This window comes from Pristiophorus japonicus, chromosome 19, assembly GCF_044704955.1.
Source record: "Pristiophorus japonicus isolate sPriJap1 chromosome 19, sPriJap1.hap1, whole genome shotgun sequence".
Classification (NCBI taxonomy): Eukaryota; Metazoa; Chordata; class Chondrichthyes; family Pristiophoridae; genus Pristiophorus; species Pristiophorus japonicus.
The window spans coordinates 62054884-62082434 of NC_091995.1; the positions used below are offsets into that span (position 1 = coordinate 62054884).

General features: G+C 46.7%; 3 protein-coding genes and 3 pseudogenes across 3 annotated transcripts; 3 read left to right on the top strand and 3 right to left on the bottom strand.

The window, feature by feature from the left end:
* LOC139230247 (zinc finger protein 585A-like) overlaps positions 1 to 25032 on the bottom strand; it is a 262521-nt pseudogene extending 237489 nt beyond the window's left edge.
* Positions 5859 to 6404, top strand: LOC139229891 (histone H3-like). The gene has a single exon (XM_070861525.1). The coding sequence runs from the start codon at positions 5859 to 5861 to the stop codon at positions 6402 to 6404; it is 546 nt and encodes a 181-aa protein (XP_070717626.1).
* On the bottom strand, positions 7473 to 7861 carry LOC139230596 (histone H2A type 2-A-like; annotated as a pseudogene).
* Positions 8896 to 9273, bottom strand: LOC139230597 (histone H2B 1.2-like). Its single transcript, XM_070862419.1, has one exon. The coding sequence runs from the start codon at positions 9271 to 9273 to the stop codon at positions 8896 to 8898; it is 378 nt and encodes a 125-aa protein (XP_070718520.1).
* Positions 25031 to 25454, top strand: LOC139230248 (histone H2B-like; annotated as a pseudogene).
* A 1106-nt stretch (positions 25455 to 26560) lies between these two features.
* LOC139229895 (histone H2A-like) lies at positions 26561 to 26995 on the top strand. Its single transcript, XM_070861534.1, has one exon. The coding sequence runs from the start codon at positions 26561 to 26563 to the stop codon at positions 26993 to 26995; it is 435 nt and encodes a 144-aa protein (XP_070717635.1).
* The last annotated feature ends 556 nt before the right edge of the window (positions 26996 to 27551 follow it).

Here is a 27551-nt window from a genome sequence, read left to right on the forward strand (position 1 = left end):
GTCTGAGCTCTCCTGCCATGGCTTGACTTAACCCCTAGATTAATTTAATTTGGCAACAACAATGATAAAGGTTACCTACTGATAAAGGAAAAAAAAAGTAAAAAGAAAAACTACTCACCAATCACCAGCCAATCACTTACCCCCTTGTCTGTGAAGTGACCATTTGATTTATTTCTACTTTTTTGTTTATCTTCTACCCCTGCTGCAGCTGCACCAGCTGGCCTCCGACTCACCGGACTCCCGCCTCTCTTGGATCTTTTATAGGCCTCCGACTCCCCAAACTGCAGCTCGACGAACTCCCTCCTCTCGTGGGCCTTTTTTCGGCCTCTGACTCCCCATACTCCCACTCCACGAACTCCCGCCTCTCGACTCTCACTGGCCTTTTATAGGCCTACGACTCCCCAAACTCCAGCTCCACGAACTCCCACCTCTCGACTCTCACTGGCCTTTTATAGGCCTCCGACTCCCCAAACTCCCACTCCACAAACTCCCGCCTCTCGACTCTCGCGGGCCTTTTATAGTCCTCCTCGACTCCCCGTACTGCTGCTCCACAAAGTCCCGCCTCTCGATTCTCGCGGGCCTTTTACAGGTCTCCTGGACTCCCTGGAAAACCGTCCACAAACTCCTGCCTCTGGACCCTCGTGGGCCTTTTATAGGTATGTGAATGAGGATTGTACTCTGTATGTCAGTTTCTGACCCGAGAGTATGGGTTTTATCCTGCACCTGTCAATTTCTGTAATTGCCTGTGGGTTTCATTCTGTATCTTTTCATTCCTGGTGTGTGCGTGTTTGTTTTGCACTATATTTGTCCATCTCTTTTATATGAATGTGCCATACCCGTCATTCTCCAGTATGTTAGTATTATTTTACTCTGTAACACCAATTCCTGATAGAGTATTCGTTTTACTTTCTGTCAATTTTTGATATGGAGGTGAGTGCTTGTGCTGAATCTATCGGTCTCTGATATGTGAGTTTGAGTTTTACTCTGTATCTCTCCGTCACTGGTATGTGAGTGTGGGCCTTTCTCTGTATCTCTCCTTTTCTGTTATGGGAGTCTGGGTTTTGTTCTGTACCTGTTAGGTTCTGATATGTGAGTGTGGGCCTTACTTTATAACTGCCAGTTTCTGCTTGATTAAAAGTGGGCTTTCCTTTGTATCTGTCAGTTTCTGATATGGAAGAGGGGTCTTTACCCTGTACCTGTCAATTATTGGGAAGTGAGTATGGGCTTTTCACTGTATGTCACTTCATGTAATGGGAACAGGATTTTAATATATCAGTCTCTGATGCATGAGTGTGGGTTTTATACTGTATCTCTAAGTCTCTGATATGTGAGTGTGCATATTATTCTGTACCTGCCAGGGTTTGGCATATGTGAGGGGGTTTAAGCTGTGCCTCAAAGTTTCTGGTATGTTAGTCTGCCTTTAATTTGTATGTATTAGTCTACGTGGTTGTAAGTTAAATACTGTAACTGTAAGTTTATGTTATGTGTGTGAAGGATTTATTCTGTACCTGTCAGTTTCTGGTATGTGAGTGTGGGGTATAATCTGTACCTGTTAGTGTCTGGTATGTGAGTGTGGGTTTAATCTGTATCTGTCAGTCTCTGGTATGTGAGTGTGGCGTATAATCTGTGCTAGTCCATTTCTGGTATGTGAATGTGGGGTTTAATCTGTACCGGTCCGTCTCTGGTATGTGAGTGTGGGTTCAATCTGTACCTGTCAGTGTCTAGTATGTTTATTGAGGTTTAATCTGTGCATCTCAGTTTCTGCGATGTTAATCTGGGATTAAGCTGTACCTATCAGTTCCTGCTATGTAAGTGTGGACTTTACTCTGTATCTGGCAGTCTCTGGTATGAGAATGTGAGAATGACTTTAAGTTTTTACCTGTATTTCTCTGATATGTGAGTGAAGATTTTGCCTTCTACATGTCATTTTTCTGATGTGCGCATGTGGGTTTACTCTGCCCCTATCAGTTTCTGCAATGCAAGTAACAATTTTACTTACTGCCTTTCAGTTTTCCGATATGTGCACATGGGATTTACACTTTACCTGTCACTCTCTGGTATGCAAATGTGAATTTTATTCTGTTACTCTCACTTTCATATATGTGGGTGTGTGTTGCATGCTGTATCTGTCATTCTACGATACGGGAATGTGGGTTTTATTCTGCACCTGTCATCTTCTGGTATGTTCAGGGGGTTAAATACTGAATCCGTCAGATTCTGAAACATGAATATGGCTTTTACTCTGCACCCGTCACTTTCTGATATGCGAATGTGGTTGATGCTACCTGTTTTTCATTTTTTCTGATGGATGATTGTGTGTTTTATTCTCTAAGTGAGTGTGGGTGTTTAATATAGCTGGCAGTATGGTCTGTTTCAATGGTGAAACAGCATCTGATTCGACTGCTCTATGTGGCTGTAAGATTCACAATGTAACTCTGCCACTTCAGATCACTGTGAGACTGACAATTGTTGCTGCCTGTGACAATAGGATTGAGGCCAGTTCTGTGTCTCTGTGCTCACCGAATGATAGTCGACTTAGTGTGTGAGAGAACGAGCTGCCTGCACTGTTCCTTGTGTTCTGGTGGAGGAGGAAAGCTCACATTTGTTCAGGCTGGTTAAATAATTTTGCTCTGAGAATAATAATGAGAATAATATTAGTTCTAAGATATGGAGGTGAACATGATGTTGCTGAGGGAGCGACAATGTACATCTAGAATTTTTTGAGGATGTAACTAATAGAGTGGGCAAGGGAGAGTCAGTAGATGTGGTGCATTTGGACTTTCAAAAGGCTTTTGACAAGGTCCAATACAATAGATTATTGTGCAAAATAAAAGCACATGGTATTGGCGGTAATGTATTTACGTCGATAGAGAACTAGTTGGCAGACAGGAAGCAAAGAGTAGGAATAAACGGGTCCTTTTCAGAATGGCAGGCAGTGACTAGTGGTGCACCGCAAGGTTCAGTGCTGGGAACCCAGCTATTTACAATATACATTAATGATTTAGACGAGGGAATTGAATGTAATATCTCCAAGTTTGCAGATGACACTAAGCTGGGTGGCAGTGTGAGCTGTCAGGACGAAGCTATTAGGTTACAGGTTGACTTGGACAAGTTAGGTGAGTGGGCAAATGCATGGCAGATGCAGTATAACGTAGATAAATGTGAGGTTATCCACTTTGGCGCCAAAAACAGGAAGGCAGAATATTATCTGAATGGTGACAGATTAGGAAAAGGGGAGGTGCAGCGAGACCTGGGTGTCATGATACATCAGTCATTGAAAGTTGGCATGCAGGTACAGCAAGCAATGAAGAAGGAAAATGGCATGTCGGACTTCATAGCGAGAGGAATTGAGTAGAGGAGCAGGGAGGTCTTACTGCAGTTGTACAGGTCCCTGTTGAGGCAACACCTGGAGTATTGTGTACTGTTTTGGTCTCCTAATCTGAGGAAGGACATTCTTGCTATGGAGGGAGTGCAGCGAAGGTAACCAGACTGATTCCCGGGATGGCAGGACTGACATATGAAGAAAGATGAGATTGACTAGGCTTATATTCACTGGAATTTAGAAGAATGAGAGGGGATCTCATAGAAACATGTAACATTCTGACGGGACTGGACAGGTTAGATGCAGGAAGAATGTTCCCGATGTTGGCGAAGTCCAGAACCAAGGGTCACAGTCTAAGGATAAGTGGTAAGCCATTTAGGGCAGAGATGAGGAAAAACTTATTCACTCAGAGAATTGAGAACCTGTGGAATTCTCTACCACAGAAAGTTGTTGAGGCAGTTCGTTTGATATATTTCAAAGTGAGTTACGTGGCCCTTACTGCTAAAGGGATCAAAGGGTATAGTGCGAAAGCAGGAATGGGGTACTGAAGTTGCATGATAGGCCATGATCATATTGAATGGTCGTGCAGTCTTGAAGGGCCGAATGGCATACTCCTGCACCTATTTTCTATGTTTCGAAGTTTCGATCAGCAGCAACACGGTTCTGGAGAACTCAGCTCACAGAAACAATATAACTGGTCTTTAAAATATCTTCTCCTACACTCCTCTCCTGGTGCCTGCAATAGATGCACTTTGCGAAACTCCCCACATTCTCACAGTCAGGCTGTGTTTCCACTGCTCACTGTCCAAGAACAACAGACACGTTGAGATTGGAACTGAATCAGGAACATTCACTACTGATTTGGGGAAAGAATGCAGCAATGATTTGAAAGAGCGAGGTGATTTACTTTCTCTGTTACCTTACACGATCCACACACAGCCCGAGAATGGCCTCTCCCTTCCCCACTCCCACCATGTTCCGGAACTAGTTCCTCCTTCACTCTGCCACTTAGACACAGCCCCCGACGGAATTAAACCAGGAACGTTCGCTACTGGAGTAAAACACACAGAGAATGGAATGTCCGGCCCTGGCCTCACTTTAACTGGGGTTTTGTGTTGGGCTCCAGTCTCAGTTCCTGGTCATTGTCATTTCACAGACTCAGGGGCAGAGTCTCTGTGAGACAGTGGTACTGGCAGCGATACCCCGCCTCATAACTCAAACCCCAAACACCAGATTATCTAAACCAGCTGGAACAAAGTGTTTGTAAACTGCTGAACCTGTCCATGAGAGGAGATGGAATAAGGTCCGAGATTGACAGGGAAGGGACTATATAGGAGGGAATATTCATGAATTCTGGTTCCTGGAAGCCTTGAATATGAATTCCGAGTCTGTAAGGGTTTGTGCGGAGCGCTGTATCGCTTCTATTGTGGAGAAAACAATGTGAGATTAGCGGTTGCAGAAAGCTGGAGGTGGAGCTGGAAAATCAGAGGCCGCGCTCTGCTCTGTCTCTCGATCTTTACTCTGTCTCCTCCCCTGCCGCGCTCTCTGTTTAATCTCTCATTCTGTCTCCTCCCCTTCCCGCCTCTCTCACTCTGCACTTTCTCAGTCAGGTCGGAGCAGGCTCTATAAAAATGAGCCAGGAGCAGTTCGTTTCTTATCCAGCGACAGCTTGAGTGAAGAATCGTCATGTCTGGCCCTGGTAAAGGAGGCAAAGGACTGGGCAAAGGCGGAGCCAAGCGGCACCGTAAAGTGCTCCGTGATAACATCCAGGGCATCACAAAACCCGCCATCCGCCGCCTGGTTCGCCGTGGCGGTGTCAAGCGGATCTCCGGCCTGATCTACGAGGAGAGCCGCGGGGTGCTCAAGGTTTACCTGGAGAATGTGATCAGGGTCGCGGTGACCTACACCGAGCACGCCAAGCGCAAGACGGTCACTGCCATGGATGTGGTGTACGCTTTGAAACGGCAGGGCCGCACTCTCTATGGATTCGGCGGCTGAACAACTCGACCCTTTCCCCCGGACACAACACAAAGAGCCACCCACCGCCTCACAGAGAGAGCAGTCCTGTCATGTTGTGAGGTTTCTGTGTGAGAACCAGTTAAACGGGACGGCAGTGGCGGGATCGATGTCGGAATTTGTGTTTACAGGATGCAGTGACCGGGGAATTATTCCTGCCCGGTATAGACCACTCAGGGAATGAGACAGAATTCAAACCAGAATATTAAAGAGAATGGGATTAATGACTTATAATGGGGCACCATCGAGGTTATACAGAGTGGGATTCTTACATTTCGGCAGGAAATTATAGGTTATTTAATCTCTGTACTTGACACTCGGAAATTGGCGGGCTTTTTGAAATTGACAAACTGCCAGTTCCATTTCAGCCACTCATGGCCCAGTAATCCACGCCCTTCCTTTTCGCTCTCGGTGATTGGTCGCAGCCTGACCGCCAATCACAGTCCCGGGGTGGACCCTCACAAACACAGACGCATTACCAGTCCTTGTGCCTCAGGTTGTGCTGAGATCCATTCAGAAGATGGCCAGAACTAAGCAGACAGCGCGCAGATCGACCGGAGGGAAAGCTCCTCACAAACAGCTGGCGACCAAAGCGGCCCTGAGGATCGCTCCGGCCACGGGCGGAGTGAAGAAGCCTCATTGCTACAAACCCGGCATCGTGGCTCTGAGGGAGATCTGCCGCTACCAGAAATCCACCGAGCTGCTGATGCGCAAGCTGCCCTTCCAGCGCCTGGTGCAGAAGATCGCTCAGGACTTCAAGATCGACCTGCGCTTCCAGAGCTCTGCCGTCACGGCCCTACAGGAGACCAGCGAGGCTTACCTGCTGGGGCTGTTTGAGGACACCAACCTGTGCGCCATCCACGCCAAGCGAGTCACCATCATGCCCAAAGACATCCAGCTGGCCCGCCGTATCCACGGGGAACATGCCGAGACTCCCCCTGCCCGGGCTCGAAGCTTCAGCACCAAGTGTAACAACCGCTTTGTTCAGAGCAACCAAATCACCAAAGGAAAGAGCTGCGACCGGCGCCAGGTAAACTGGCCTGTGCACACGGTGCAGGTCTTATAGTGTCACTGTAACTGGGTTTACACAGTGCAGGCGGTGAATATCTGACGGTGCGGGTTTGATCCAGGTTTAAATTTGAGTGAGATGCCGAGTTTACTGATGGGTGTGGGTCGGTAACTATAAGTGGGAGATCTGGTGGTAAATTATGCCTACTGCACATACCAGGATAGATTTTCAGGCTTGAGTGGGTCCCTCCTGTATGCAAACTAAAGATTGGCATAGATCAGTGTGTTCAGGATGCATAAACTTCTCTCTATTGAATTATTGCACCAATAAGAGACAGAGAGCCCAGCAACTGCTCAATCACTTTATATTCAGGCTCTTAAGCCATTCATTTTCGGCTCCCAACATCATCGTCATCATAGGCAGTCCCTCGGAATCGAGAAAGACTTGCTTCGCCTCTTAACATGAGTTCTTAGGTGGCCGTACAGTGCAATACGAGAGCCACAGTCTCTGTCACAGGTGGAACAGACAGTGGTTGAGGATAAGGAGGGTGGGACAGGTTTGCCACACGCTCTTTCCGCTGCCTGCGCTTGATTTCTATCTGCTTTCGATGACGAGACTCGAGGAGCTCAGCGCTCTCCTGGATGCACTTCCTCCACTTAGGGCGGTCTTTGGCCAGGGACTCCCAGGTGTCAGTGTGAACAATGTGTTCAATGACGGCAAGTCTCACGTTCAGGTTCCGTCTGTTTTGTTTTTCTATGAAACCAGTCCCTCTCTATTGATTCACTGATCTGTGCAGTGTTTGTCGATCTAGATTCCTACATGTTCGACATGTTTGTAACTGAGAATGTCTGAGACCTATTCCTGATCAGGAAACTCTCAGCTTAATACAAGAACACAATAGCAGAGATTAATGCCGTCGATATCGATGTCCATGGAGACCCGGGGATTGTTGCCGGCCATGGTGCGGGAGGGTTTGCTGAGATGCCGAGCTCAGTGTGTGAGAGACTGTGAGGGCAAGTGGCGCGGAGAGTCACTTGTAATCCATAGAACAATAAGCAGCCCTTTCAGATAATATGAGTGACTCTGAAAAGAGCCGTTCTGTTATTAGATTCAATCCTGTCCACTTTACTTGTTCTTGGACGCACTGGTAGTTTTCTTGGGTAGCAGCACAGCCTGGATATAAGCTAGCACCCTGCCCTGAGCGATGGTCACCTTTCCCAGCAGCTTGTTGAATTCCTCCTCTTTGCGGATGGCCCGCTGCAGGTGTCTGGGGATAATGCGGGTCTTCTTGTTGTCGCGGGCCGCGTTGCCGGCCAGCTGCAGGATTTCAGCGGTCAGATACTCCAGCACAGCAGCCATGTAGACCGGGACTCCGGCACCCACATGCTCAGTGTAGTTACCCTTCCGCAGGAGCCTGTGAACACGGCCCACAGGGAACTGCAGTCCGGCCCGGGAGGAGAAAGACTTGACCTTGGCCCGAGCTTTACCGATGATTTTTTTCCTCTTCCCGACATTTGCACAATCCACACGTTCAGAGAAAGAATGAAAAACTCCTCCCACATCTGTCTTTCTTATACTTTCTGCAGGAATGCAGGGAGCGAACTTGTGATTGGTCGCTCTGTGGAGCGTTTCATTGGTCTTTTCCGATAAACAATCACAGTTTGTTTAACCCACTAATGAAAATAGAGCCGAAATTACTGTCTCCAACAGTCAGAATAACGATTTTTAAATTCAAAAACCCCGCCAAGAATCGTTAAAATAGGGGATTATGTTAATAACGTCACCATTAGTCAAAGATTTGCCAACACGTTTTAATTTATTTTGTCTTATTCCACATATCACTTGCAAGCTCCAGGCTGTGACAATCAGGATTAAATTCGGGTACTGTTTAAACTGTCTGTAATAAGCGGGAATCAATCTCCACTGATTCTGTAATGGGACACATTCCAACTCAATCTTGCTAAATGTTGGATTTCAAAGATTATCGATCGATCCCCCGCAGAGGCGGGAGTGAGACCAAAACTGGGAGTCTTTCTGTGAAAAGAGAAGAACTGAGTGTTCAAACTGCCCCAGCTCTGGTCTCTGCAAGAACTCCCATTCTGGGTTATTACACTGCGGGGAGTGACCGGTTAATAAACGGACTGACCAGCAAAAGGAATTGAAAAATAAACTTGAAAATGGCTTGCGAGAGAAAATGTGTGACTGAAATCTCAGTCTCAGTCCCTAAACATGCTCCTAATTCGGCAGACGGTGTAAATGAACGGGTCTGAAAGCAAAGGCAAACTGCGACCAGGGACCGCGTTTTTAGTTTGTGGTCGGGAAATTCCACCGACACTGTGGTCAAACCGGACAGTGAAGCAGCTTATCGGAGAATTCAAAACTAAATCTACAGCTGGAACTGCAAAGATTCTCACACACTTGTTCAGGAAATAATTCGTGATTTGAGTTTAAAGGGTGATGCGTTTGTGGAGCTCTTTCAGAGAGGCTGTGGGTGGCTCTCAAAAGAGCCGTTGTGTTTGGGTTTGATCTCACAGGACAGTGCGCAGTTTTACTTGGAGCTGGTGTACTTGGTCACGGCCTTTGTCCCTTCCGACACGGCGTGCTTGGCCAGCTCCCCGGGCAGCAGCAGGCGCACGGTGGTCTGGATCTCCAGGGAGCTGATGGTGCGGCGCTTGTTGTAATGGGCCAGGCGGGAAGCCTCACCCGCAATGCGCTCGAAAATATCATTCACAACCGAGTTCATGATGCCCATGGCCTTGGAGGAGATGCCGGTGTCGGGGTGAACCTGCTTCATCACTTTGTAGATGTGGATGGAGTAGCTCTCCTTCCTCGACTTTCTGCGCTTCCTGCCGTCCTTAGGTGGTGTTTTCTTGATGGCTTTCTTGGCGCCTTCCTTGTCGGTAACTAGTTTATTTTCGTTAGCCATCATCTCGGTCAGTCTGGCGCATATTTGGGGAAACTCTGCTCCGAGCCCACATTATATGGGCAGCCGCACAGTCTGCCCACAGCCCTATGCTAATGAGGGGTGGGTGGCTATGATTGTGATTGGTTCATTGGCCATCTTGTCAATATCCATAGTTCTGTATCTCTCTGATTAGTCTCTTTAAACATACAATCAGATTTGTTGCTCACCACAATCACAAATTCTTGAATGAGCTCTTCAGTTACAACCCCTCCTGATTTATAGTCTGTTCTTTGTGTTTCTATTCTGCTCTCAGGCAAAAATCTTACGAGGAAGGATCATTAATGTTTTAGTATATATTGAATGAACTGAACAGCAAACTCGTTCGCTCTGTTTGTCGATCTACGTTACTACATGTTCAACAGATATTGACCAGTTTATAACTGAGATCGACTTAGGGTCAATTGGTCAGGAAACTCCTCGCTTATCAACCGTAGTGATTTAATATTAAGCAGAGAAATTGAGACTTGGATTAATATTGCGCCTTTCATGACCATTGGCCTTCTGAAGGTGCTTCGTAGCCAATGAAGTACTTTTTGAAGTGTAGACACTGTAGAAATGTAGGAAAGGCAGCAGACATTTCGTGCACAGCAAGCTCCCACAAACAGCAATGTGATAATGTCTGGATAAGTTGCTGTGTTATGTTGATCGAGGGATAAGTTTTGGCCAGGACACTGGGGATAACTGCCTGCTCTTCTTCAAAATAGTGGCCGTGGGATTTATTACATCCACCAGAAAGAGTCGAAGGGGCCTCGGTTTAACGTCTCTTCCTATAGGTGGCACCTCCAACAGTGCAGCACTCCCTCATCACTGCATTGGTGTGTCAGCCTAGACGTTGTACATAAGTCCCTGGAGTGGGACTTGAACCCACAACCTTCTGACTCAGAAGCGAGAGTGGTAGCAACTGAAGCACAGCTGATAAGTTTGTGACCAATCATTCAGTTTCTTCAGACAGTAAGCAGCCCTTTCACAGATAATAGAAACATAGAAATTTACAGCAGAGAATGAGGCCATTTCGGCCCATCGTGTCCGTGCCGGCCGACAAAAAGCTGCACGGCCCTTGGTCAGCAGCCCTAAAGTTTACTTATAAACCTATGAACAATGACAGAAAGACAAAGAGCACCCAGCCCAACCAGCCCGCCTCACACAACTGCAACACCCCTCATACTGAAACATTCCACACTCAACCCCAACCAGAGCCATGTGATCTCCTGGGAGAGGCAAAAAACAGATAAAAACACAGGCCAATTTAGGGAGAAAAAATCTGGGAAAATTCCTCTCCAACCCATCCAGGTGATCGAAACGAGTCGAGGAGATCACCCTGGCCGTATTTGATTCCCTGCAGTACTTACCATCGTATCTGCACCGTCCAACAAAAGGACATCCATTCTGATCCCATTTACAAGCTCTAGGTCAGTAACCCTGCAGGTTACTGCACTATAAGTGCCCATCCAACCATCTCTTAAAAGTGGCGAGGGTTTCTGCATCCACCACTCTTCCAGGCAGCGAGTTCCAGATCCCCACAACCCCCTGCTTAAAAGAAGCCCTCCACCCACCCTCTCAAATCCCCTCTAACCCTTCCACCAACCCACCCGAAAACTATGTCCCCTCGTAATAGACCCTGCCACCAATGGAAATAGACCCTTACTATCCACTATGTCCAGGCCCCTCAATATTTTGTACACCTCAATCAGGTCTCCTCTCAAACTCCTCTGTTCCAATGAGAACAAACCCAGCTTATCCAATCTGTTCTCAAAGCTAAGATTCTTCATTCCAGGTAGCATCCTAGTAAATCTCCTCTGCACCCTCTCTCGTGCAATCACGTCCTTCCTATAATATGGTGACAAGAACTGCACGCAGTACTCCAGCTGTGGCCTAACTAAAGTATAATACAATTTAAACATAACCTCCCTGTTCTTATGTTCTATGCCTCGACCAATAAAGCCAAGTATTCCGTATGCTTTCTTAACCACCTTATCCACCTGTCCTGGTACTTTCAGGGATCTGTGGACAAGCACTCCAAGGTCCCTTTGTTCCTCTACACTATTAAGCTTAATGTGTATACCCTTTCCTTATTAGCCCTTCCAAAGTGCATCACCTCACACTTCTCTGAATTAAATTCCATTTGCCACTGCTCTGCCCACCTGACCAATAGATTGATATCCTCCTGCAGCTCATGACTTCCCTCTTCATTATCAACCACACAGCCAATTTTAGTGTCATCTGCAAACTTCTTAATCATACTCCCTATCTTCAGATCTAAATCATTGATATATACCAGAAAAAGCAAGGGACCCAGTACTGAGCCCTGTGGAACCCCACTGGAAACATCCTTCCAGTCACAAAAACATCCATCAATCATCACCCTTTGCTTCCTACCTCTAAGCCAATTTTGGATCCAACTTGCCACTTTGCCCTGTATCCCATGGGTTTTAACCTTCATGACCAGTCTACCATGTGGGACCTTATCAAAAGCCTTACTAAAGTCCATATATACTACATCGTATTCATTACCATCATTGACCCTCTTGGTTACCTCCTCAAAAAATTCAATCAAGTTAGTCAAACACGATCTTCCCTTAACAAATCCATGCTGACTGTCTCTAATTAATCCTTGCCTTTCCAAATGCAGAGTTTTCCTGGCTTTCAGGATTTTTTCCAATAAATTTCCCACCACTGAGGTTAGGCTGACAGGCCTGTAATTACTCGTCCGATCCCTTTCTCCCTTCTTAAATAAGGGTACTACATTGTTGGTGGCTTTGAAAAGATTAAATCTTGTCCACTTTACTTGTTCTTACTGGGCCCAGCATTGGATTTCTTTGTCAGAAGCACCGCCTGGATTTTTAGCTGTTCAGCCATGATCGTTTTGAATTGTGGAGCAGAATTTCCAGAAGGTATTCGATAAAGTGTCACATAAGAGGTTACAACACAAGATAAAATTTCATGGGGTTGGGGGTAATATATTAGCATGGATAGAGGATTGGCTAACTAACAGAAAACAGAGCGTCGGGATAAAAGGGTCATTTTCTGGTAGGCAAACAGTAACTAGTGGGGTGCCGCAGGGATTGGTGCTGGTGCCTCAACTATTTACAATCTATATCAATGACTTGGATGAAAAGACTGAGTTTAATGTAGCCCAGTATGCTGATGATACAAAGATGGGTGTAGAAGCAAATTGTGAGGAGGACACAAGAAAACTGCAAAGGGATAAGTGAGTGGGCAAATTTTTGGCAGATGAAGTATAATGTGGGAAAATGTGAGGTTATCCACTGCGGCAGAAAAAAAGAGTAAAGCAAATTATTTTTTAAATGGAAAAGAATTGCAAAATGCTGCAGTATAGAGGGACTTGGGGGTCCTTAAGCATGAAACACAACAAATTAGTATGCAGGTACAGCAAGTAATCAGGAAAGCAAATGGAATGTTGTAAGGGGGATGGAGTATAAAAGCAGAGAACTCCTGCTACAACTGTACAGGGTATTAGTGAGACCAAACCTAGAGAACTGCATTCAGTTTTGGTCTCCATTTTTAAAGCAGGATATAATTGCATTGGAGGCAGTTAAGAAGAGAAGGTTCACTCGATTTATTTCGGAGATGAGGTGGTTGACTTATGAAGATAGGTTGAGTAGGTTGGGCCTGTACTCATTGTAGTTCAGCAGGATGAGAGGTAATCTTATAGAAACATATAAAATAATGAGGGATTTCGACAAGGTTGATGCAGAGAGGATATTTCCACTCATAGGGGAATCTAGAACTAGGGGGCATAGTCTCAGAATAAGGGCCGCCCATTTTAAACTGAATGGAGGAGAAATTTCTTCTTTGAGGAACGTAAATCTGTGGAATTCTCTGTCGCAGAGAGCTGTGCAGGCTGGGTCATTGAATATATTTAAGGCGGAGATAGACAGAGTTTTGAGCGATAAGGGAATAAAGGGTTATGGGGAGCGGGCAGGAAAGTGGAACTGAATCCATGATGAGATCATCTATGATTGTATTGAATGGCAGAGCAGGTGCAAGGGACCAAATGGCTGACTCCTGCTCCTATTTCTTATGTTCCGGGTTTCGATCTGGTAGAGCAGCCCCTTGCGTAGCACCTTACCAAAAACTTTCAGGAAGTCTGGACAGGGGAAGGTGAGGGGCGGTCTGGGTCAGTCTGGGACAGGGGAGCGTGAGGGGGGGTCTGGGTCAGTCTGGGACAGGGGAGGGTGAGGGTGAGGGGCGGTCTGGGTCAGTCTGGGACAGGGGAGAGTGATGGGAGGGGGGGGTCTGGGACAGGGGAGGGTGAGGGGGGGGTCTGGGACAGGGGAGGGTGAAGGGGATCTGGGTCAGTTTGGGACAGAGGAGGGAGAGGGTGAGGGGCGGTCCGGGTCATTCTGGGACAGGGGAGAGTGGGGAGGGGGATCTGGGTCAGGGGAGAGTGAGGGGGTTCTGGGACAGGGGAGGGTGAGGGGGGTCTGGGTCAGTCTGGGACAGGGGAGAGTGAGGGGGGGTCTGGGACAGAGGAGGGTGAGGGGGGTCTGGGTCAGTCTGGGACAGGGGAGGGTGAGGGGGGTCTTGGTCAGTCTGGGACAGGGGAGGGGGAGGGTGAGGGGCGGTCTGGGTCAGTCTGGGACAGGGGAGAGTGAGGAGAGGGGGGAGGTCTGGGACAGGGGAGAGTGAGGGGGTTCTGGGACAGGGGAGGGTGAGGGGGGTCTGGGTCAGTCTGGGACAGGGGAGAGTGAGGGGGGTTCTGGGACAGTGGAGGGTGAGGGGGGTCTTGGTCAGTCTGGGACAGGGGAGAGTGAGGGGGGGCGTCTGGGACAGGGGAGGGTGAGGGGAGGTCTGGGATAAGGCAGGGTGAGGGGGGCGGGGAGAGGGGGTTGCTCTGGTTTAGTCTGGGACCGGGACAATTGAAGGAGGTGTTGTCTGGTCCAGCCCTGTACAGTGCTCGGTAAGTGGGGCACATTTCCTGAGTGTGTGCTGGAATTGAAGACGTTTACTTTGTAATTCTGCACCCAGCCAGAGTCAGCATCTTCAGGGGAGGAGAGCTGCTGTGGATAAATGTAACTCCCCGCAGCTCACAGTGAGCGTGGAGCTAACATGGGGGGGTCTGGGAGGGTCTGAGGCAGAGGGATCACTCCCCCCATGTAGAGACCCAGTGTCCCATATCTGTGGGCCAAAGCTCTGAGGTCTGGCGGCTTCTCCAGGGTCCGTGAGGTTCCACATGGTCTCTGTGGCTACTCAGGTTGCAACGCAGAATTAGGGGATTCGGCATCAATCTGACTCAGGATTAATGATCAGAAGGTTTGGAGAAGTTCCCCTTCTGTCTGTGGACCTTTCAGCAGCGACTCCCCCAGAGACAGGACAGTTCGTGCATCCCCGTATAGTGTGCAGTATGTTCAGTGTCTGACCCTGAGCTGCCCCAGGGAGGCGGAAGTGTGTGATGTCCCTGTGGGATGCAGTATGTTCAGTGTTTTACCCTGAACTGCCCCAGGGAGGGGGAAGTGCGTGATGTCCCTGTGGGGTGCAGTATGTTCAGTGTCTGACCCGTAGCTGCCCCAGGGAGGGGGAAGTGTGTGATGTCCCTGTGGGGTACAGTATGTTCAGTGTATGACCCTGAGCTACCCCAAGGAGGGGACAGTGTGTGATGTCCGTGTGGGGGGCAGTGTGTTCAGTGTCTGACCCTGAGCTGCCCCAGGAGGGGGAAGTGTGTGTTGTCCCTTTGCAGTGCAGTGTCTTCAGTGTCTGACCCTGAGCTGCCCCATGGAGGGGGAAGTGTGTGATGTCCCTGTGGGGTGCAGTGTCTGACCCTGAGCTGCCCCAGGGAGGGGGAAGTGTGTGATGTCCCTGTGGGGTGCAGTGTCTGACCATGAGCTGCCCCAGGAGGGGGAAGTGTGTGTTGTCCCTGTGCAGTGCAGTGTCTTCAGTGTCTGACCCTGAGCTGCCCCAGGGAGGGGGAAGTGTGTGATGTCCCTGTGGGGTGCAGTATGTTCAGTGTCTGACCCTGGGAGGGGACAGTGTGTGGTTCCTGTGGGGTGCAGTACAGAAACATAGAAAATAGGTGCAGGAGTCGGCCATTCGGCCCTTCGAGCCTGCACTGCCATTTAATGAGTTCATGGCTGAACATGCAACGTCAGTACCACATTCCTGCTTTCTCACCATACCCCTTGATCCCCCTAGTAGTAAGGACTACATCTAACTCCTTTTTGAATATATTTAGTGAATTGGCCTCAACAACTTTCTGTGGTAGAGAATTCCACAGGTTCACCATCTCTGGGTGAAGAAGTTTCTCCTCATCTCGGTCCTAAATGGCTTACCCCTTATCCTTAGATTGTGACCCCTGGTTCTGGACTTCCCCAACATTGGGAACATTCTTCCTGCATCTAACCTGTCTAAACCCGTCAGAATTTTAAATGTTTCTATGAGATCCCCTGTCATTCTTCTGAACTCCATTGAATACAAGCCCAGTTGATCCAGTCTTTCTTGATATGTCAAACCCGCCATCCCGGGAATCAGTCTGGTGAACCTTCACTGCACTCCCTCAATAGCAAGAATGTCCTTCCTCAAGTTAGGAGACTAAAACTGTACACAATACTCCAGGTGTGGACTCACCAAGGACCTGTACAACTGTAGTAACACCTCCCTGTCCCTGTACTCAAATCCCCTCGCTATGAAGGCCAACATGCCATTTGCTTTCTTAACCGCCTGCTGTACCTGCATGCCAACCTTCAATGACTGATGTACCATGACACCCAGTTCTCGTTGCCCCTCCCCTTTTCCTAATCTGTCACCATTCAGATAATAGTCTGTCTCTCTGTTTTTACCACCAAAGTGGATAACCTCACATTTAACCACATTATACTTCATCTGCCATGCATTTGCCCACTCAGCTAACCTATCCAAGTCAATCTGCAGCCTCATAGCATCCTCATTGTAGCTCACACTGCCACCCAACTTAGTGTCATCCGCACATTTAGAGATACTACATTTAATCCCCTCGTCTAAATCATTAATGTACAATGTAAACAACTGGGGCCCCAGCACAGAACCTTGCGGTACCCCACTAGTCACTGCCTGCCATTCTGAAAAGTACCCATTTACTCCTACTCTTTGCTTCCTGTCTGCCAACCAGTTCTCAATCCACGTCAGCACACTACCCCCAATCCCATGTGCTTTAACTTTGCACATTAATCTCTTGTGTGGGACCTTGTCGATAGCCTTCTGAAAGTCCAAATACACCACATCAACTGGTTCTCCCTTGTCCACTCTACTGGAAACATCCTCAAAAAATTTCAGAAGATTTGTCAAGCATGATTTCCCTTTCACAATTCCATGCTGACTTGGACCTATCATGTCACCTCTTTCCAAATGCGCTGCTATGACATCCTTAATAATTGATTCCATCATTTTACCCACTACCGATGTCAGGCTGACCGGTCTATAATTCCCTGTTTTCTCTCTCCCTCAGGGAAGTCGTGCTACAACTGTACAGGGTATTGGTGAGACCACACCTGGAATACTACGTACAATTTTGATCTCCTTATTTAAGGAGGGATATACTTGCATTGGAGACAGTTCAGAGAAGCTTCACAAGTTTAATTTCTAAGATGAAGTGGTTGACATATGGTGTTAGGTTGAGCAGGTTGGGCCGATACTCATTGGAGTTTAGAAGAATGAGAGGTGATCTTATTGAACATATGATTCTGAGGGGACTCCTCAAGGTAGATGCAGAGGAGATGTTTCCACTCGTGGGGGAATCTAGAACTAGGGGGCATAGTTTAAGAATAAAGTGTCGCTGATTTAGAACTAAGGTGAAGAGAAATTTTTTCTCTCACAGGGTCATAAATCTTTGGAATTCTCTACCCCAGAGAGCTGTGGAGACTGGGTCATTGAATATATTTAAGGTGGAGATAGACAGATTTTTAAGCGATAATGGAGTGAAGGGTTATGGGGAGTGGGCAGGGAAGTGGAGCTGTGCCCAAGATCAGATCAGCCATGATCTTATTAAATGGCAGAGCAGGCTCGAGTGGCCAATGGCCTATTCCTGCTCCGATTTCTTATGTTTTTTAAAGGGTGAATTATAGATGGAAACACAATCAGCGTTATTTTTTATCTGATCCTTTTCCCATTGATTAATTGGTCAAATATCCAGAATATTAAGCTCCAGCCCAGTTACAGGGGTATCAATATCAGCAGAAAGAAAGCCCAACTGTCAGAATGGATGTGATTCAGTCTGTGTTAAGAGCAGAATCCAAATCCTGCAGTCACTTGCGAACTCGCTGGTGTGTCAGCAGGCTGGATGACTGAGTGAATCCCTTCCCACACATAGTGCAGGTGAATGGCCTCTTCCCAGTGTGAACTCACTGCTGTGTCAGCTGGCTTAAATACAGAGAACAAAACTGCACGTAGTATTCCAGGTGTGACCTCACCAATAACCTGTACAGTTGGAGCAGGACTTCTCTGCTTTTATACTCTATCCCCCTTGCAATAAAGGCCAACATTCCATTTGCCTTCTTGATTATTTCTGTACCTGCATACTAATACTTTGTGTTTCATGCACAAGGACCCCCAGTTCTCTCTGTACTGCAGCATTTTGCAAATTTTCTCCTTTTAAATTATAATTTGCTTTCTATTACTTCTGCCAAAGTGGATAACCTCACATTTTCCCACATTATACTCCATCTGCCAACTTTTTGCCCACTCACCTGGCCTGTCTATATTCCATTGCAGATTTTTTGTGTCCACCTCACAATTTGTTTTCCTCCCCATCCTTGAATCATCAGCAAACCTGGCTACATTGCACTCGGTCCCTTCATCCAAGTCATTAACATAGATTGTAAAGACCTAGCACCGATCCATGTGGCACCCCACTAGTCACTGTTTGCCAACCGGAAAATTACACATTTATACCGACTTTCTGTTTTCTGTTAGTTAGCCAATCCTCTATCCATGCTAATATATTACCCCCAACCCTGTGAACTTTTATCTCATGCAGTAACCTCTTATGTGGCACCTTATCACATGCCTTCTGGAAATCCAAATACACAACAGCCACTGGTTCCTCCTTATCCACCCTGCTCATTACATCCGCAAAGAACTGCAGCAAATTTGTCAAACATAATTTCCTTTTCATAAAACCATGCTGACTTTGCTTGATTGAATTATGCTACTCCAAATGTACTGCTACTGCTTCCTTAATAATAGAAGTTGGATAGATACTGCCTTGTTTCATTCTCTGATACCATATGAGGTTCTGTTTGACAGATGAGTGTAGGGTAGACCCTGCCACTTTCAATCTCCGGTGCAGTGTCAGTGTGGGACTAACTGCCGATTATAAGATAGGTACTGACGCTTTCACTCTCTGATCCAGCGACAGGTAAATATAGAATTAATATTGTGGGTGTCTGGTATGGAAGTGTGGATTTGATTCTGTATCTGTCCATCTCTGGTATGTGAATGAGGGTTTTACTGTGTATGTCAGTTTTTGATAGGAGAGTCTGGGTTTTATCCTGTACCTGTCAATTTCTGGTTATTGCCTGTGGGTTTCATTCTGTATCTTTCCATTCCTGGTGCGTGAGTGTTTGCTTTGTGCTGTATCTGTGATGTGAGCTCTATACATACCCATCATCCTTCAGTATGTTAGCATTGTTTTACTCGGTACCACCAATTCCTGATAGAATATTCATTTTACTTTCTAACTGTCAATTTTTGTTATGGAGGTGAGTGCTGATGCTGAATCAGTCAGTCTCTGGTATGTGAGTCTGAGTTTTACTATATCTATCTGTTGTAGAGAGTAGAAACATATATATAACTAGGCATTAGGCACCTGCTGGATATTTAAAACTCACATAAGCTTAAAATGGACACACACATAAAATGGCTGCCCAGGCATGATGGGAAATCAGGTAGTCAAGCTGTGAACTGTTGAACGTTCAATGACCAAGCAATAACCCTGTGAGGCCCACTGTAGGAATGCCTGGGATGCGGGAAGACAGAGATAAGAAGGAAACCATCTCATGTGAACAAGGTCATAAACCAATTAATTCCCCAGGAAGAAAGATAAGAGGGAAACCATCTCCTGTAAACAAGGTTATAAACCAATTATTTCTCCCAGATGAAAGAACCAGGGAGAGAACCTATAAAGTCATCGATCAGCCCAAGCTGACAATAACCGAACATATGGTTCCCTGGATACTAGGGGAATTCTATTGGGTTAAAAGAACCTATATGTAATTTATAATCGTTATGATTGGCTTGTGTCCAGCCGTGATGGGCTGTGTAGCTGTAGTAAACTGTTTTGTAACTGTTGTGAAACATATAAAGGTGCATGTAACCCTTTGTTCGGTGGAGAGAAACCTGGATACGGTCCTGAGTGTTTCCTCCCCGCTGAGCGTAATTAAAGGCCGCCAGGCGTTGGAACCGACTCTGAGTGTTGAGTGATTCTTCAGAGAAAACACTAACGCTAACACTATCTGTCTCCGGTATGTGAGTGTGGGCCTTTCTCTGTTATGGGAGTCTGGCTTTGATTCTGTACCTGTCAAGTTCTGATATGTGAGTATGAAGTATAATTATTTAATTTTATCTATTACTCTATGTGGTTGTACGTTTTATACTGTATCTGTCAGTTTCTGATATGTGAGTGTGAGGTATAATCTGTACCTGTCAGTGTCTGGTATGTGAGCGTGGGGTATAATCTGTACCTGTTAGTCTCTGGTATGTGAGTGTGGGGTATAATCTGTACCTGTCAGTGTCTGGTATGTAAGTGTGGGGTATAATCTGTACCTGTTAGTCTCGGGTATGTGAGTGTGGGGTATAATCTGTACCTGTCAGTTGCTGCTATGTAAGTGTGCAGTATAATCTGTACCTCTCAGTTTCTGTTATGTTAGTCAGGGTAAAATCTGTACCTATTTGTTCCTGCTGCTTGATTGTGTGTTTTAGACTGTACCTGTCAGTTCCTGCTATGTGAGTGTGGAATTTACTCTGTATCTGCCAGTCTCTGGTATGCGAACGCGAGAATCAATTTTACTTTTTACCTGCATTTCTCTGATATGTGAGTGAAGATTTTGCCTGCTACCTGTCATTTTTCTGATGTGTGTGTGTGGGTTTTACTCTGCCCCTATCAGTTTCTGCGATGCAAGTAACAGTTTTACTTACTGCCTTTCAGTTTTCCGATATGTGCACATGGAATTAACACTTTACCTCTCACTCTCTGGTATGCAAGTGCTCACTTTCATATATGTGGGTGTGTGTTGCATGCTGTATCTGTCAGTCTATGGTACGGGAACATGGATTTTATTCTGCACCCGTCATCCTCTGGTATGTTCTGGGGGTTAAATACTGAATCTGTCAGATTCTGAAACAATGATATAGCTTTTGCTCTGTACCCGTCAGCTTCTGATATGTGAATGTGGATCATACTGTCTGTTTGACATTTGTTCCAATAGTTGATTGTCTGTTTTATGCTCTACCTGCCAAGTGAGTGTGGGTGTTTAATGTACCTGTCAGTGTGATCTGTTTCAATGGTGAAACAGCATCTGATTCTACTGCTCCATGTGGCTGTAAGATTCACAATGTAACTCTGCCACTTCGGATCACTGTGGGACTGACAACTACTGCAGCCTGTGACAAGAAGATTGAGGCCAGTTCTGGGACTCTGTGCTCTGCCAGTGATAATCTACTTACTGTGTGTGAGAAGGAGCTGCCTGCACTGTTCCTTGTGTTCCGGGTTGAGGAAAGATCACATTTGTTCTGTCTGGTTAAAGAAGTTGCTCTGAGAATAATAATACGAGAACAATATTAGTTATAAGATATGGATGCAGGGGAGAATATGATGCATCTGAGGGAGCAACAATGTATCTCTCGATCACCAGCAACACGGTTCTGGAGAACTCAACACACCGAAACAATATAACCGGTCTTTAAAATATCTTCTCCCACACTCCTCTCTTGGTGCCTGCAATAGATGCACTTTGTGAAACTCCCCACATCCTCACTCTCAAGCTGTGTTTCCACTGCTCACTGTCCAAGAACAACAGACACGGTGAGATTGGAACTGAATCAGGAACATTCACTGCTGATTTGGGGAAAGACGGCAGCAATGATTTGAAAGAGCGAGGTGGTTTACTTTCTCTGTTACCTTACACTATCCACACACAGCACGAGAATGACCTCTCCCTTCCCCCACTCACACCATGTTCCGGAACTAGTTCCTGCCTCAATCTGCCTCTTACACACAGCCCCCGACGGAACTAAGCCAGGAACGTTCACTGCTGGTTTGGGGAGAGAAAGCAGCAGATTGTAAATAGCAGATTCTGCCCATTCTGTCTCCCTTACCTGGGACACACGCTGTCCATACACAGACCAATAATGGCCTCTCCCTTCCCCCACTCACACCACACACTGAGACTGGTTCTTGGTCCACTGTGCCTCTTACACACAGCCCCCGACTCCCCCTGAACTCCCTCCGGACTCAATGACGATCTCTGAGCCCATCTGCGGACACGCTCCCAAAGCATTGCGCTGCTGTAAGGGGTCTGCTGCTCGCTGCCTTACCCCGGGGCCGCGGTGTCGCCATTCCCGGTTGTTTTAAACCATCTTTTTCCGCTCACTGAGTGAATGGCGATCACAGGCAGGGCTGGGGGAGGGGAGGGCGCATGCGCTATTCTGCTCACTGGAAATCGACACCGGGGGCGGGGCTTGTCCGCGCATGCGCAGCTCTCTGCACTAATTCAGCCTGTAAATAACAAAGTGCACTTTTCCCAATTTACTTTTATCAGAATCTGAGCAAAGGAACTGGACCTGGGGGTAAACGACAGAGAATGATTAAAGCTTGCAGCCTTTTCCCTTGGAGACGCTCAATTTGGGATCATTCCGTGCAGGGTGTTACTCTCCATGAGCCCATCTGCACAAAGCAATCCTACAGCAACATCAGAGGGACGAGGGAGTGGCAGTGTTTGCCGGGACCATGCAGGAGTTAGTATCTGACATAAACTGTCTGAGATTAGTTTAATTACAGTAAAACACTCGGTCACTGAGAGTAATACCGAAGTGGATAATCAAGCGGATATAGGGAGGGAGGAACTTAATACAATCACTATCACTAATGAAGTAGTACGGGACTAATATAACGGGACTAAAGGCAGACAAATCCCCTGGCCCTGAGGGTCTTAAGAGAAGTAGCTGTAAAGATAGTGGATACTTTGGTTGTAATCTACCAACATTCACTGGGTTCTGGGTCCCAGCAGATTGGAAAACCGCAAATGTAACACCTCTATTTAAAAAAGGAGGCAGACAAAAAGTAGGCAGCTATAGACCAGTTCGCCTAACATCTGTCATTATGAGAATGCTGGAGTCCAATATTAAGGAAGCAGTAGCGGGACATTTAGCAAAGCATGATTAAATCAAGCAGAGTCAGCATGGCTTTATGAAAGGAAAATCACATTTGACAAATTTGCTTGAGTTCTTTGAGGATGTAATAAGCAGGGTGGATAAGGGGGAAACCAGTGGAGGTGGTGTATTTGCATTTCCAGAAGGTTTTCGATAAGGTACCATATAAAAGGCTACTATACAAGATAAAATTTCACGGAGTTGGGGGTAATATATTAGCATGGTTATAATTGTCCTCAGTACCACTGGGCTAAATATGAGCAAAAATTTGCTAGTGCCACTGCTCTTGATACCGAAGCAATGACCTCAACTGGGAAGTGTGTGGATGTCATTTGAGGGCAGTATTGGACTCGACTCTGATGCCTACCACAGTGGAAATTTCTATCTTGTACTTAAAAGGAACAACTTTTGTAACCTCCCTTTGCAGTTTATTAGAAGGGGATGATCTGCAGCAGAGAAACTGAAACCAAACATCACGTCAGGATTTGAGAGATTCACCGGATTCATCGGCATCACCTTATCATCAGCCTTTGGAAAAACACCAATCACAGCAGGGAGAAACAGGACACATGTTGTGTGTGTGGATGCACCTCCAACCAATCGTCTAGCCTGTGAGACTCGTGTGCCCAGCTGACTCAACACTGTAAATGTGGGGACAGTGGGAATGGGTGCAGATGTGCGTTGTGTGGAAACACATCAGGGAGAGACCGTTTACCAGCTGAGTGTGGAAAGAGATTCAGTCTCTCATCTCACCAACTGACATTCGAGGATTTAGAAAACAGACTTTCTCCTGTGAATATATAGGGTTATTGGGCCATGATGTTTTTACTTGTTCATCTTGTTGAGTGTAATCCTTTGCCCATTATTTGATGTAATCGGTTTACCTATATTTTTTTAGTGGATTAAAATTTAAATTGAAACCAGATTTGCAGGATGCTCTATTCACACATCGAAGGTGAGAGAGATGCTGTAGCTGAAAGAGATTAACAGACTGGGTTTTGTGTTTCGTGATCCCGTGTGTGTTAGCTATTCCTACCCTGTACACCAAGGCAAAGAGAGGCACTCTGGAAGGTATAGGGAACTGGGACTTGTCTCTGAGAGTAACCAAAGGTTTGAGAACTGAAACAATCTAGGGTTAGAAAGGAGAAAAGGTACAAAATGTAACAGGGCATCAATTAGTCTCCTCTTATCATGGAGATATCAAATATCGACACATTGTATTATTTGAAATATCAAAATATTAAAAGCCATCCCAATTTTCGGGGTTATTAACATCAGCAGAAACAAATCCCAATTGACAGAATAAATACGATTCAGTCAGGATGTGATTAACAGCAGTATTAACAGTAGAACCCAACCCCTGCAGTGACTTGTGAACTCACAATTCAGATGACTGAGTGAATCCCTTCCAACACTTCCCCAGTGTGAACTCGCTGGAGTTTCAGCAGATTGGATGACTGAGTGAAACTCTGCCCACACACAGAGCAGGTGAATGGCCTCTCCTCAGTGTGACTGCGACGATGAATTTCGAGATCAGACGGGGAACTGAATCCCTTCCCACAGTCTCCACATTTCGATGGTTTCTCCATGGTGTGGGTGTCCTTGTATCTCTCCAGATTGGACAATTAGTTGACGTTTCGTCCACATAAAGAACACGTGTATTTCTCCCCGATATGAATGGTGCAACGTTTTTCAGGCTGTGTAACTGGTTGAAACTTTTCCTACAGGCAGTGCACTGGAACATTCTCACTCGGATGTGTGCTGCTCCAGTCACACTGATGTTTGAAATCTGTTCCCATAGACAGAACAGACAAACATTTGTCCTTCCACATTCAAAGGCCGATTATGTGCATTATATCCAGCTTACATGGTTGGGTTCAGTTCTGCACCCGCTGTGGGCAGAGTGAGAATAAAATCAATGAGCTGCTGATTTTCTCTGCTGGTCACTGGGCCTTTTGTGCTGGCCCAATAGGGTGAGCCCGGGCGGGCCCAATAGGGTGAGCCTGTGTTGGCCCGACAGGTTGAGCCTGGACTGGCCCAATAGGGTGAGACTGGCTGGCCCAATAGTGTGAACGTGGGCTGGCCCAAGAGGGTGAGCCCGGGCTGGCTCAATATGGTGAGCCCGGCCTGGCCCAATAGGGTGAGTCTGTACTGGCCCGATAGGGTGAACCTGGGCTGGCGCAATAGCGTGAGCCTGTGCTGGCCCAATAGGAGGAGCCCGGGCCCAGGGTCACCAGACAACAATCAGAACAACAAGGCTCCCTTTCAGGTGTCACTGACCTGGGCATAAACGTCTGTCCAATCAAACTGACATATAACCTGAAGCCCAGCCCACACTTTGTCCCTGCACAAAGGGCTGGTCATGCGCCGTGAGACCAGCCCTGACCAAGATGGCGGCCGTTGAGCCTGCTCCCAACGGCGGGGTAAACAGTTTCCGCCAAGAAAGGCGCGAAGAAAACTGTCACCAAAGTGCTAGCGAAGGACCGCAAGAAGCGCAGAAAGACGAGGAAGGAGAGTTACTCGATCTACATCTACAAAGTGATCAAGCAGGTTCACCCCGACACCGGCATCTCCTCCAAGGCCATGGCATCATGAACTCGGTTGTGAACAATATTTTTGAGCGCATCGCGGGTGAGGCTTCCCGCCTGGTCCATTACAACAAGCGCCGCAACATCAGCTCCCGGGAGATCCAGACCGCCGTGCGCCTGCTGCTGCCCGGGGAGCTGGCCAAGTCCGCCGTGTCGGAAGGCACAAAGCCGGTGACCAAGTACACTAGCTCCAAGTAAAACTGCACGCTGTCCTGAGAGAACAAACCAAAACACAATGGCTCTTTTAACAGCCACTCACAACCTCTCTGAAAGAGCTGCACAAACCCATCATCCTTTAAGAAATAGGAGCAGGATTAGGCCATTTGGCTTTACGATCCTGCTCCGTCATTCAATAAGATCACGACTGATCGGTTCATGGACCCAGCTCCACTTCCTTGCCCGCTCCCCATAACCCCTTATTTATTTATCGTTTAACTGTAAATATTTCCTTAACAAGTGTGTAAGAACTTTTGCAGTTCCAGCTGTCGATTTAGTTTTCCATTTTCAGATAAGCATTTTTACTCTCCGCTTCGACCTCAGCGTCACTGTTTAATTTCCCGCAAACACGGTCCCTGGTCGCTCTTTCACTTTGCGCTCAGACCCGTTCATTTACAACGCCTGCCGACGAATTAGAAGCTTGTTTTAGGGTGAGACTCAGACTATAGCCACCTCGTTCTCTCTCGCGCACTTTTCAATTTAAAAGAAAATTCTAGTTAGTGGTCAAACCATTTATTAATCCTGGAGTCCGAGTGTAACAACCCAGAATGGGAGTTCTTACAGAGACCAGAACAGGGGCAGTTTGAATGCTCTGTCCCTCTTCTCTTTTCAGAGAGGGACTTCCAGTTATGGTCTCACTGTCTCACTGCCGCCTGTGCGGGGGATCGATCGATAATCTGTGAAGCTCGAGTTTTACAAATATTGAGATGCAATGTGTTCCATTACAGAATCAGTGGGGATTGAGTCCCGCCCATTGCAGACAGTTTGAAATCGTACCCAAATTTAATCCTGAATGTGACAGCCTGGAATTTGCAATGGAAATATGGATTACGACAAAAGGAAACAAAAAGTGTTTGGAAATATTTGGCTAATGGTGAAGTTATTAACATAATCCGCAATTTTAACAATTATTGGCGCTATTTTTGAATTTGTAAATCTTTGGAGGACTGACTTTTGAGGAGAGTAATTTTCATTGGCGGTCTTACCACGCTCTGATTGGACATCGGAAAATACCAATTAAATTCAACACAGAGCGACCAATCACAAGTTCGCTCCCTACATTCCTCCAGAATGTATAAGAAAGACAGATGTGGGCGGAGTTTCTCATTCTTTCTCTGAACCTGTGGATTGTGGAAATGTCGGGAAGAGGAAAAACCGGCGGTAAATCTTGGGCCAAGGCCAGGTTTCGCTCCTCCCGGACCGGACTGCAGTTCCCTGTGGGCCGTGTTCACAGACTCCTGCGGAAGGGGAACTATGCTGAGCGTGTGGCTGCTGGACTCCCGGTCTACATGGCTGCTGTGTTAGAGTATCTGACCGCTGAATTCCTAAAGCTGGCTGGCAACGCGGCCCGCGACAACAAGAAGACCCGCATCATCCCCAGATACCTGCAGCTGGCCATCCGCAACGAGGAGGAGCTCAACACGCTGCTGGGAATGGTGACCATCGCTCAGGGTGGGGTGCTGCCTAATATCCAGGCTGTGCTGCTGCCCAAGAAAACCACTAGTGCGTCCAAGAGCAAGTAAAGCGGACAGTATTTAATCTAATAAACCAAAGGCTCTTTTCAGAGCCACCCACAGTATCTGTGAAAGGGCTGCTTAATGTTCTATGTATCACAATTATCCCAGATCAAACATATCATGTTAGTTCCTAAATTTTACGTTGAAATCCATTTGCCACAATTTTGCCCATTAACTTTATCTGGCAATATTAGTAATGTCATGGTTTCACCTACAGTGCCGACAATGCCTGATGCTCACAGATTCAGAGTAAAGGCTCTCTTGCATAAGAGAAATTGATAGTTGGAGGCTAAAACGAATAATGAGATTAGATATTGACCGGTACAGTCTAAAACGATGCTAACACAATCGAGAATGACGGGTATAGAGTAGAGCCCAGATTTACATACCAGCGATGGACAGATACAGGGTAAACCACACACTCAGACACCAGGCTTTGAGAGACAGTGAAACAAGCACGCAATTAGCAGAAATTGGAAGATTCAGAACAAAACCAACACTCTCATATCAGACACTGACAGATACAGAGATAAGCTACATGCAGATGCCAGAAAAGGACAAA